At 31.2% G+C, this 13,062-nt stretch overlaps 1 protein-coding gene across 1 annotated transcript in view; it reads right to left on the bottom strand.

Annotated features, from left to right (window-relative positions):
* Positions 1-8,833: 8,833 nt before the first annotated feature.
* Positions 8,834-13,062, bottom strand: part of LOC106679903 (ubiquitin carboxyl-terminal hydrolase 48) — a 165,802-nt gene continuing 161,573 nt past the window's right edge. Inside the window, exon 20 of the mRNA XM_014419294.2 lies at positions 8,834-9,061. Within this exon, the coding sequence (XP_014274780.1) occupies positions 8,916-9,061 (146 nt within the window). The 3' untranslated portion in view covers positions 8,834-8,915. The remainder of the gene's footprint in view (positions 9,062-13,062) is intronic.

Below are 13,062 nucleotides of genomic sequence, written 5' to 3' on the forward strand. Positions count from 1 at the left end.
TATTTCTATTTTTTATTTATTTATTTTATTTTTTTTACTTTTATCATGCCATAGGCGTTGATGACCAGAGGGTTTTACGCCTTTAAGCAACAAACAACAACAACAACTATGTATAGTCAAAATTGATATGAGTCTGTCAAGTATAGTTAGGGGAATTAAAAAATGACACCTCTTTCTAAATTTAAAAAATAATAATGTTTCATTCGGAGCTCTTATATCTTTAAAACTACCAATAACACTAGAAAAACTAATATAACATTTAAAGTATTTTATTTATTTTTTAAATTTATTTATTTAATATCAGATCGGACTGGTGGGTTTACATAGTTAATGTAAGAGGAACATATTTTTTTTTAACAATTGATTATAAAGGGGGGGGGAGGTATAGTCTCATACAAAAGGCTTAGGGGTGCCTATATACAATAATATAAATATAACAAAAAATTAATAATTCTTAATAAAAGATAAAAGTAAAGCTAATAACAAAAACAATGACTTTTATGGATTTAACAAAATATATAATTCACCTCTAATGAAAAAAATAAAAAAGAAAGTAAATTTAACAAAAATATGAAGATAAAATAAAATTTTAGAGTGACAATAACAGAATTGATAAATACAGAATTTATAACTGAATGTTCTACTACAGCCTAGACTTCAGTCTTCAAGCTGCGGTTGGGTTTCCCAAGTTAATGAGCCCTAATTGAGTTATTTACGTTCAATAGTTACCGAGATATACCTTTTTAAGAAGCAACATTTTGTAAAAAATGCATTGAAAAATCAGTGTTGGATGAATTTATTTTGCGAAATCTATTTCCCAGGAACCATTCGACTAAGAGGTGTTTATTAGCACTCAAATTAAAGCTTGTTCAATGAATTATTAAGTAGTTTATAACTTGTATCTTCGTGGGAGCAGTAGTTTTAATGATATTTGACAAAATAAATTCACAAAATGTTAATTTCAAGTTCGATTTTTGAAAACTATCAACAACGCTAGAGAGCCTAATAGAATATAATTTAAAGTAGAGTTATACTTTTTAAAAAGCAACATTTCATAAAAAATGTACTGAAAGATCAGTAGTATGTGAATAAAGTTTAGAAAATCTATATCTCAGAAACCATTCGGCTTACTGATGTCTATTAGCACTATAATTAAAGCTAGTTTAATGTGCCATAAAGTAGTTTATGACACCTATTTCCAATTTCATGGACAACTATCATACCCGGCTGAATAAACAAAGTGGAAGGGTGAATCTATATAAAAAATAATAAGATTGATTATTTATGTTATTAGGTGTTTAAAAAGTTTATACTAATGATCTATTTATGATTCTTAAATTATTGAATTTTCATGTGTGTTTAATATTTGAGTTTTTATATGTTTTAATTACTTCAGTGAACATTAAAATTATTTTTATGGATAAAATTAAGTTATTTTAATTTATGTATGTGTCCAATTCAGTACTATATAATATCTTATATCTATACATTTTTATTATTATTTGTTATACTCGATGTATATGTTATTTTGTTGGGATTTTTGTCCTGATAAACAAAATATACTAAGACATTGTTTTGTATCAGTACCCAGGATTACTTTTTATTTCTACGTAGTTTGTTAAGTTAAGTACATTTTTCACCATTTATGCTTGCTTCGTCTGAATTGTAAGAATTTTCGGTAAAACTAAGTTTGCAAAAAATAAATAAATAAATATTTTGTGGTAGATTGTCCATGAAGATGGCCGGATTGGACTGTAAGAAAAATAAAATGTGTCGAGACTAAAATGGGGAGAAATTAAATTATTTATTTTAATTATATTTTACGGCCATCATATACTACCGAAAATGAATTTGAATGCTCAGTCTTGTTTTAATTGCTTATGGTCAAGTACCTAAAAGCTCACTTTTTTTCATTTTCTAATAATAACAAAGATCAATTTTTTAAATGCCAAATAATTTTTAAAAAAATAAATAAACCAATCATGGTAAATTCAATGGGTTCTAGAAGATTAATCCTTTTACAGATGGGAAAATTATTAGTTCCTCTATAATTGAGAAGAAAAGTAAATTTTCCCAGAAAGTGCTCCCATCTCTTTAAAAAAAAACTTAATATATTCAGTATATTTATATAATACTTTTTTTTAAATTTTGACCACTTTTCCTGATAATTTAGAAGCGAATTGCCGTTTTCAATTAACTTGCAAGTTTTTGGACTAACTCATACAACTTTTGCCACCCTCCATAGATGTACTCCACAACCCACCCATCCCATCCGTCGGCACAACTCATTACGGGATCGTTCCTCTTAGACATAACATCACTCTACCGGAGATAAATTGCTTCCTCTGATGAGCTATAAACTTTTACGATAGACCTGAACCACTTCGAGCTACCTGCACGTTTTAATTTCAACAGAATCAGTTTAGATAAAATTACTTCCAACTCTCTATTATTTGTATTATATATATTTCATTTAGTCTATTATATATACTATATAAATATACACTGAAACTTTCCTTAACGGACAATTTTAGCAAGGTCCTGGCCAACAAGGTACAAATAGTAAAAGAGACGAGAAGAAAAAAAAGGACGTTATTCCACCCGAGTTTTTATTACTTTAATTATTAAAACTATGTATAATTAATAGTCTAAATTGATGAGTCTGCCAAGTATAGGTAGGGGGAATAAAAAATAGCGTCTGTTTCAAAACCTTAAAAAACAAATAATAATTTTTCATTCCCAGCTCTATATCATTAAAACTACCAACAACACTAGAAAACCTAAGAGAACATTATTTAAAGAAGAATAAATTTGCTAAAATATTAGCCCTAATAGAGCTATTTAAGTTCAATGGTTTCTGAGATATATCTTTTTTAAAAAGTAACATTTCATAAAAATGTACTGAAAGATCAGTAGTTAGTAAATCTATTTTGAAAAATTTATATCTCTGGAACTATGTGATGTATAAATGTATATTAGCACTCAAATTAAAGCTAGTTTAATGCAATAAATTAATAAAGTAATTAATGAGATTTATAGTTGTTCAGACAATAAGTTTATTTGATGAAAACATATATCTCAGAAACCATAAGACGTATATATCTCTGCCAGCTCTCAAAATTAAGTTGATTTAACTTACTAGAAAGTAGTTTATGACAGGTATCTTTGTAGGGGTAATAGTTTTTATGATATTCGCATATGAATATACATTTTGGGCATACTAATTTTTCCGAACAACTATAAATCAATTTATATTAGAAAGTACAATGAAAACTACTACTCCTACAAAGATAAATATCATAAACTAGCTTTAATTTGAGCGCTAATAAACATCTGTACGTCAAATGATTTTTAAGATATAGATTTCTCAATTTAAATTCACTTACTACTGATCTTTCAGTATATTTTTTATGAAATGTTACTTTTTAAAAAGCTTGAATACTATTGAACGTAAATAGATCTATGAATGTTGTTCTCTTAGGTTTTCTAGTATTGTTGGTAGTTTTAATGATATAGAGCACCGAATAAAGACGCAATTTTTTATTCCCCCTACCTATACTTGGCCGACTCATCAATTTTGACTAGTAATTATACATATTTTTCACGAAAGTAATCAAAATTTGGGGTGAAATAACTGCCTTTTATCTTCTCTGGGGCTCTTGTACTAAAACCCCTCTATTAAGAAACACCTCCAATCCGTATTCGGACACCAATTTCACTCCCCATCAAAACCTTTCACTCCTCTATAACGGACAAAAAAAAAAAAGAAATGAATGTAAAAACTCACTTTTATAGAGTGGACAGATATTGACGAAACCAACAGAGATTTAGTGCATTAGCATTCATTGTAAGAAAAAACAAACATGACTCCTACATCAAAATTTAATGTTTTACTTTAAAAATACGTATAATTTCTTTTAGTCTTTAGATAATGACTCCTAAACGTATTTTTATTTTAACATGTTAAATGGGAAAATATTTCCATCTTTTACCATCTTAAAACAATATAACATATAACATGGTTGAGAGTCTGTTAGTAGGACTGTTAAATGGAGAAGGACGTCACGCAACGGGCCAGTTGAACTCGTCACTATTTTGTTTTATGTAGTAACAAGCCAAGAAGTATTTACTATATTACTTGCTCATAATTTGTGTTTTGATTGTGTTAGTATTGTTTTGGATGTTTTTAAAACTAATAAAGCAATATATGACAATAATAATAATGTGATGACAGTTGTCAATTAACTCATCTTGATTCTCTTCCCTTAAAAGTTAGATCAACAATGCACTCAGTGGCAAAACTTTCATAACTTCCACATAGACATTTTGTAATAAATTATTTTATAGGAGAATAGTAACTTAGAAACTTAGAAGTAAGGTAACTATAACAAGAGGTTTTGGAAGGAATCGTTATAAAGCAAGTTGCTCAGAAAACTCGCTAGCTCCTCATATGCATTTAACATGACTTTAAATAGGGCTGCTCACAATCCTATACTTATAACATTTAACATGGTAAAACATTTAACATTTAACACAACATCATGAATATCCCTAATATAAATTTGTACTATTTCGTAAGCAGGTGTTCCATTTTAAAGACATGTAGAAACAAATATTTAGATGAGTTTATATAGACTGCAAAAACATTATCTATATCTTAAATGTTAAAATGAACCAATTTTGCATATGAAATATAGACATTTTTAATTAAAATGTTCAGTTATAAAAATTCAGTAAAAAGATAGAATTAGGAATCGATAAACCTTGAAAAATCCCCTTAGCAGACGGTATTTAACCATATCAGGATAAGGTATATGGTTACTATGATATGGAGTATGTAAATTAAATTAAGAAACACTTTTTCAATTGTATTCCCACATGTACTAGATATAGTAAAAGTTGATAGTATTGTATTTTGTATTTATGTAGTGTTTACTGGCAGAGATTTCTGCTAGAAGTGGAATGACACCTGAGTGGTCGAACAGAAACCGCAATGGGCAAATCAGTTTAGACCACAACTGCTCTGAGCATATCTAATGGTGTACTCATTATTGACATTATATTATAAACTATATTTTACCAAATAAACCATAGTTCGATGTCACGTGAATATGAAAGAGAGAGAGATGCTTTATTCGGCAATGCTGTCCAAATACGTGGACGGCTGCTAAAAAATGCACCATACTGATCAATCCCTGATTTGACATAAATATAAATTTAGGCAGATTTATTACAAAGATAAAAAAAATACAATATATTTGAAACATTATTATTTATTTTATATTTTCTCCTTCTTCTCGCATTCTTTCATTTTTTTTTGTTCCCAATCCTGTCTACGCTATTCTCTCTATTCTGCTCTCTCATTCGTCGCTTCTCCTGTGATCCGCAACACACTTTAAATCCGTTACACAATTTCAATACGAATTAAAAGAAATTATTAATAAATATTTATTTAATGACATTTACAACTTTATGTAATAATACATGTAGTAAATTTGAAGCAAGATTGGTCTCGAGGCCATCTTCTTTTCAGGTTCCGAGGCATTGTCAGGAATGGAAGAGAAAGCAAGGTTAGGAACTAGTGGATTTGAGTGGTTAGGGAGCTTTTAATGGAAGGATTGATATCTGGTTCGGGTCCAGATAATGATAATGTACAGATAGGAATTATTAAAGATGTGCAGATCAGTCTTTTTAATTGAATTAGTGCTGTAATATTCGGAATCGACGTACAGTTTTTATCTTTCCGGCACTTGTACTATTAAAGATACAGGAAGATATTGACAGCATTAATGCATGGGCGTCTAACAATGATTTGAAGCTGAATGCCAAAAAAACGAAGGCCATTCTTATCGGTTCCAAGCGCCTCCTTCATACCCTCCCTTACTGTCCTCTACTGTTCCTTAACAACCAACCGATTCACTTCTATCCTACAATAAAAAACCTTGGTGTCACCTTTGATCAACACCTCTCCTAGAATAACCATATTTCCCAAATCACACGCAATCTATAACTGTACTCAAACAATTCCGTAATTCCATTCCTCAGAACACTCGTCAGCTCCTAGTATCCTCTCTCGTCTTCCCCCACTTTGACTATGGATCCTTGGTGTATGGAGGGCTATCTGCAGGACTAGAGTTGAGACTGAAGAGACTCATGAATTGTTTTGTAAGATTTATCTTTGGGTTCCCTAGGCGCTCTCAAGTCTCCCGCTGGTATTCCGAGTTGCAGTGGCTCTATACAACCTCCCGAAGGCAATACCCCCTTGGTGTTTTTCTATTCCAAGTTCTTAACATCAAAAAACCTACCTATATCCTAGATCTCCGCACTCTTCGTTCATTCATCCACTCATTAAACACCAGATCCCACCGAATGATTTGTATATGCCCTCCTATAGAACCTCCTTCTTTAGCAAATCCTTCGTCATACGTGCAACCTCCCTCTGGAATTCTCTTCCCATCTCCATTCGCCAGTCCTCATCCATTCTTTCCTTTAAACATTCATTTATTGAATAACCAAACCTCCATATCACTGTAATCAAATAAATAGGCAGGTATTGATTAACATTATAAACAGTAGTAAAGCCAATATACCAATGTAATTTTATTCTAACTGAAAATTTGTAAACGCTCGCCAGATAAAAATCTCACTTTATGAACCATGTATTTATTCTTAGGGGACATATGTCCCAGAATAAAGTTATTTTTTTCATTTCATTTCATTATTACACTTCGTTTTAAAAATTACCAACTTCACTAAGAGCATACTTATTTAGACAAAACTTGGGGACGTATGTAGTGTGGCAGGTGAATGCGCCGACTGCAACGGCTTACAAAAAAAAACCTAAAAAAGCGTAATTATCTACATTGAAGCATTTAAAGGGGCGAGATGTTGGATGCGAAGTGTGGCACGAGAGGGGGGAGTTAGGGGTTGTTAAAAATGATAGCGCGAGGGTGGGTGGGGGTTGTTTTCTTTTGCAGATACCAACTCATCCTTATTCAGGGACAGGACCGAGATCCCTATCCCTTAGCACCGTCTGTTTTTCCTCTCCTTGGAAGAGCCGTCTCTCTCGACTGTACGGTCCGTCCTCTCTCGCTCTGTATTTACAAGAGATCACTGCAAAAATAATAATCTGCTCTGAATATTATGAATATGCATAAACCGGCTTCTCTCCTTTCTGCTGTCGGAGGAAAAAAAAAAAGAAAATACAGTCGTTAGCTCTCTTCACCTGCGCGGAGCCAGGCACAACCAGCGAGCTGCTACGATGTTTAGCCTCCCTTAATATCAATAAATTAGAATTCACTATCTTTGTACCGCCCTTACAGAATTAAGTAAAAGAAAGTTTACCGGAATATGAATTAATTTGATGTAAATAAGTTCTAAGCATTCTAACAATGATTGTTGTACAAAAAAACCCTCAATTTGAGAAAAATAATTTTTATTTTAAAAATTAATATAATTTTGAATTTAAACGATTTAAGAACATAAAAAATAACTTACAGAAAAAAATACTAAACGTATTTTTCATGATTTATTTTAAAGGATTATTGGTATTTCTTTGAAAAAAATAACTTTAACAATCTTTGACATTTTAATGGGGTATATAAAAAAAAATTCCGTTTTATCAAATTCAAAATTTTAAAGTACAGTAATATTTTAATACTTACCAATACTTAACAATCGCATTAGAGCGTTCTCTAAGCTCGTATAATCCCAATCGACTTCTTTAAAAAAAGCCTTAGTTTAGTTATTTGTTTCAAAAAAGAAACATGGTAGTTTCCATAAAATTCTAGTAATTTTAAGGCATTATCGGAAAAAAAATTTCTCAGCCGATGAAGAAACTCGTGAAATTATAAATTTGAAGGGGAAGGTGTCCTTGACCAGCGAACTGCACGGCGTTGGATTGAAAAACTATGCAGTGGGGATACGACGTTGGAAAGGAAGAAAGGCTCCAGGCAACCATTAATGAATACTGATGAGGTTCTGCTGGAATCTATTGAGTCAAATCCGTCTATAAGTACTTGAGAACTCGTCAGGGAGTGTAGTGTGTCGAAAGATACTGTTAGGCGCCACCTACTCTCCCTGGGGAAGGTGAAAAGACTGGTCCCTCACAAATTTGCTCCTCAGTAATCAGCTAAGAGGTTAGATATTTGTGAAAAAAAAAGTTTAAAGAACTTCATGGGTTGGAACTCCTGCCTCATCCACCATATAGTCTAGACCTCGCACCATTGCGGAAGTTGAAATTGCGGTCCAAGAGTTCTTTTCGAACCATCCCAAAGAATGGTATCAGCGTAGGATCGAGCCATTGGCAAGTTGATGGCTAATGACGGTAGATAACAATGGACTATACTTTGAGCATTAATTGTATTTTACATCAAAGCAATAATAATACAAATATTTAGTTGAAAAACAGTCATTTTTTCTTTTTAAACACCCCATTATTAGTTTCGCTACGCTCTATACATTAATTCAAGAATGATTACTATACTATAATCATAAACCAATTAAAGTATTGATGTATAAATGCATCTTTAGAAAGAAATTGGTTAATGCACATAAGTTTTTTTATTTAATTAGAACAATTTCAAAACAAAGTATTTTATTTTTATATCACATAACATTTTGTAAATATGTACAGGTTGTACTGGTGTCTTTAACCAACAATTGGACCTTAAATATTAAGCAATAGAAACAGAACTTCATGGGAAATAAATTTATATAATTCAAGAAAATAGACAATGTTGCTTTTATTGTATCGACATTTACGATTTCACTTTTCTTTTTGGCTAGTATAGCTTTAACTACGAATAACTATAATAAAAAAATAAAAAAAAGAAAGATTTTATTTTTTTATTTTTCCTATTAAATCGTCCATATGTCCTTTTTTCGTTCGCAGTGCTGATGAAGACTCACAACTTTTATTTCCGTGGCCGAAACGTCAGCAAAAATAAGATGAATAAAGTCATAAAAAAGATTAAAAATGTAACAGTGAAAACCAATTCGACTTGAGATGGCTTGGAGTGATGCACTGTCTCTTGTGTCGTAGTTCTCAATCTTTTCCTACCTGTGGGTTTTGGGCATTGTTAATAATATTTTAAACCATAATAAGTATAAATAATAACTACTTTTTTTTTTTCTGGCACGATAGAATTTGGAGATTTTAGGCCGCGTGCTGTAGTCACAAAGGACCACAACACAACACGATTCACGTTGAAGGTATACGGAGTAGGGCCATAATCCCTACGGCCTGTAATAACTAACTTATACCGTACTAATTATAATAACTACGTATACACCGTGCTAATTACAAAATACACAGTACAGACAATAAAAATACTGTCATAACTATCATTACCAGAAAACATTAAACGCTATTTTATTAAGAAATCATTATCTTAGAACATAAAAGTCGCTTCACTTCTAATCAATTATAAAATATTTTATTAAATTATATTTAATACTTTATTGAAAACTCGTCAATCCACAGCATGTAAAAAACTTAAAGCATGGTTATCTTTAGTACAGGTTATATTAGGCGGACACATATGACGTCAGACTGAAAATCCTTGCTTTGGTCAATGTCTTTTCCAGGAGCGAATATATTACTTAACTTATTGTAATGTTTATTAATATTATATCTATTTTTTATATTTGTTATTTTAATATATAACCCTTTATTATAATAATGATTTATATATTGTTGTATAACTTTTTATAATTATCATTTATATAAGTATTAATTTTATTTAAATTTATTAATTTTTTTATGCATGAACTTTGAGATTTTTTTTTTAGATTTTAATGGTATATAATTGCGCAATGGCATGTAGGAATTTTTATGTAAATATATTCTTTCTTTCTATATTAAAAATTTTAACTATTTATTATACTGAGAGAAAATTATATATATAATTAAATTATATAGAAAAGATATATAGGTAAAGAATAGTGAGAAAAACAAGATTATTATTATAAAAAATAGAAATATAGGAAGAGAATCGTGAATAACTATTATGCACATAAATATTTACTGACTATTTCTATGTAATATAAGAATAATAAACAATTTTCCAACTAGTCTTAGTATAACAACCCAATAAGGTTGGGCGCCACTTCTTTTTGAATAAATATTTCTCGCCTCTGTGTTTATGGCTCTTAGAGAATTAATACATATTGTCATAAAGTGTGGAAGATTGTATTATTTTCTCATTAATAAAGGTTTTAAATAAATTTTTAAAAAAATTATGTGTGATGTGTTTTCCTCCTTTATGGGATCCTGCCCTTTTACTGCGGTGATGATGTTAAAATTTTCATAATATTGAGTGTTTAGTTAATTACTGCTATTTCAGAGGCTTAAGTTGTTATTTTTATAAATATACAGCAGCTGACACGATGTCCTATCCACAGTTGAAAAGTTTGATGAATAATACGATTTAATATTTAGACTTAATAATTATTGCCATTGTGCGTGCAATATTGCATTACAATTAAAGTTTTATAAAGTTATAATATAAAAGTGATAAACCATATATTATATTATATACTCAAAGGTAAAAATGTAAAATTGAATCCTGTCACTGAAACAGCAAGATACATGGTAATCCACCTCAATCGCCGCCTTAACTGGAACCACCATATTTTAACATCAAACTAACTCAAACCTATGCAAGGTTAGCAATGCTATATCCTATCCTCAATAGAAAATCAAAAACAGCTATTCTTATTTTTTAAACAATTCTCAGACCATTAATGTGAAGTCTGGGAAGCGGCATCCTTTAAAATATTACAATCTTTTCAAAATAAAGTCGTAAGAATTGCAGTAGATTCTCCTTGGTGTGTAAGAAACAGCCAATTGCATCGGGGATTATAAATAGAGACAATGAAGATTAGATCGAAAAAAGGTTCTTGAACTTCCACTCCCAGTTACCTACAGTTAAAGGAGCAGTGACCTACCACCTGGGAAACCCAACCACAACCTGAAGACTGAAGCCTAGGCTGCTGCAGGACATTCTGTTATAAATTATATATTTATCAGTTCTGTTATAGTCACTCTAAAAATATTATTTCATTTTAATTTTTTTTTTCTCTCTCCCTTTTTCTTAAATTTGATTTTATTTTCCTATTAGAAGTCAATTATTTATTTTAAATCCATAAATGTCATTGTTTTAGTTATTTAACTTTACTTTTATCTTTTATAAAGAATCATTATTTTAATATATTTATTTTATCTTAATTTTTTGTTTTATTTATAACATTGTATATAGTTAGGGGTATTTTTTGAATGAGACTATACCCCCCCCCCCCTTATAATCAATTGTTAAAAAAATATATTTACCTCTTACGTTAACCATGTAAGGCTCACCAGGCCGATTTGGTATTAAATAAATAAAAATACTATATTATTGCAGACCTGACCGCTACCACTTCGCAACAGTAGGAGACGATGGAAGGGGGATATGGACGCCCGGAAAGAGAAGACAAGACGGGTCAGCGAGAGGAAGTAAAACAAAGAGATTGTAGCCCATGAGGCCCCTCTACCCTCCCCCCTCATTATCGATAGTAAACTAAACAAAGAGAGGAGAGACAGTTTGGTTTCCGGTTGTGGTCTCACCGCTCTCCTACGTGCTCATCACAATGTCCGCTCGAGGCTTGCTTTGGTTTAGTTTGCTCTGACTATTTGTCTTTCGGTTTCGGGGGCGATGATCAATGACTTGTTATTGATATATTGTTTGAATCAGTGGAAGGGCGGGGGGCGATAACATAACAAAACCATATCAAATAGGGAGATGTAAGATACTAGGTCTTTTGAAGTTACCTTAGAGAAACAGAGAGTTACCTTACAAAAACCAGTTAAAAATCAAGCATAGTCAAGTCCTGCAAGAAATAACTTAAAACTAAAAATAGGGGTGGGTTGATGTAGCTCAGCTGAGTCAAATGTGGTTCGCACTGACATTTTAGTTTATTTTTCCTCAAAAGATTGTATGATAATAAATATGAGCAAACTGTGCGCCTGTTGAAGTGTATATATTTTAAATACAGTTTTATTTAAAACTAAAATTTAAAAATAATTACTTTCTTTTTTATTACTATATTTTAGTTTCTGGACCTGTCGATTTGTGTATTAACTTAAGTTAAGGGGTTAAACTTAAAATATATATATGAAAAGAAAAACAGTAAAAATAATAATATAAGAATAATAAGCAATTTTCCCACTTGTCTCATTATGCTGAGTATACAGCAACCCAATGCAGTTGGGCGCCACTTTATTCCTAATTATGTTACTTTCTTTTTTATTACTATATTTATTTTTTGGACCTGTCGATTTGTTTTTTAATTTATTTATTCATTAAATTATGTCTCTTAACTTATTTATTCATTGAAGTATTTCTTTTAACTTTTTTTTTTATTTGGCCAAATACCTAACTTATATTCATATGCGAATATCATAAAAATTACTACCTCTACGAAGATATATGTCATAAACTATTTTATAGTAAGTTAAATTTCGTTTATTTTGAGTACTGCCAGACATATGTACGTCTTATGGTTCCGGAGATATATTTTTTCAAAAATCAAACATTTTATCTGAACAACTAGAAATTATGAACTTTTATGATCAGATTATGAATAAAATTGGATAAATGAGCTACCATATGGTACAAACTTCGGTAGCAAGGGAAGACATTGGCTAGATTATCTTTTAAATAGGAAAGATAGGGACCAGAGACCGGGAAGAAGGAGGAAGAGAGAGAACAATAGAAAGTGGGGGGTGGGGACAGGGCAGGAAGTGTATTCAGCACAATTTGGCAGCCCCCCTCGATATAAGGAATGGGTCTAGGGGGGGAAAAGAAAGAAGTGAAGGCATTGCAAGACAAACTGGCAAACTGTGGATGGGACGTCGGGACAAATACCTATGTCAGCCGCAGTGTACTCACTCAGTCCTACCACTGTACGCTTTATCTCCGCACTTCTGGTCACTATATACTATATCTAAGGGTCTAGCCAGATTTCGGTTCGGGTTCTTTTTTTTTTTTTAAATAGAGCTAATGGAGCCAATTTCGGTGA

This window comes from Halyomorpha halys, unplaced genomic scaffold (assembly GCF_000696795.3).
Source record: "Halyomorpha halys isolate HHAL.00 unplaced genomic scaffold, Hhal_1.1 Scaffold230.1, whole genome shotgun sequence".
NCBI lineage: Eukaryota > Metazoa > Arthropoda > Insecta > Hemiptera > Pentatomidae > Halyomorpha > Halyomorpha halys.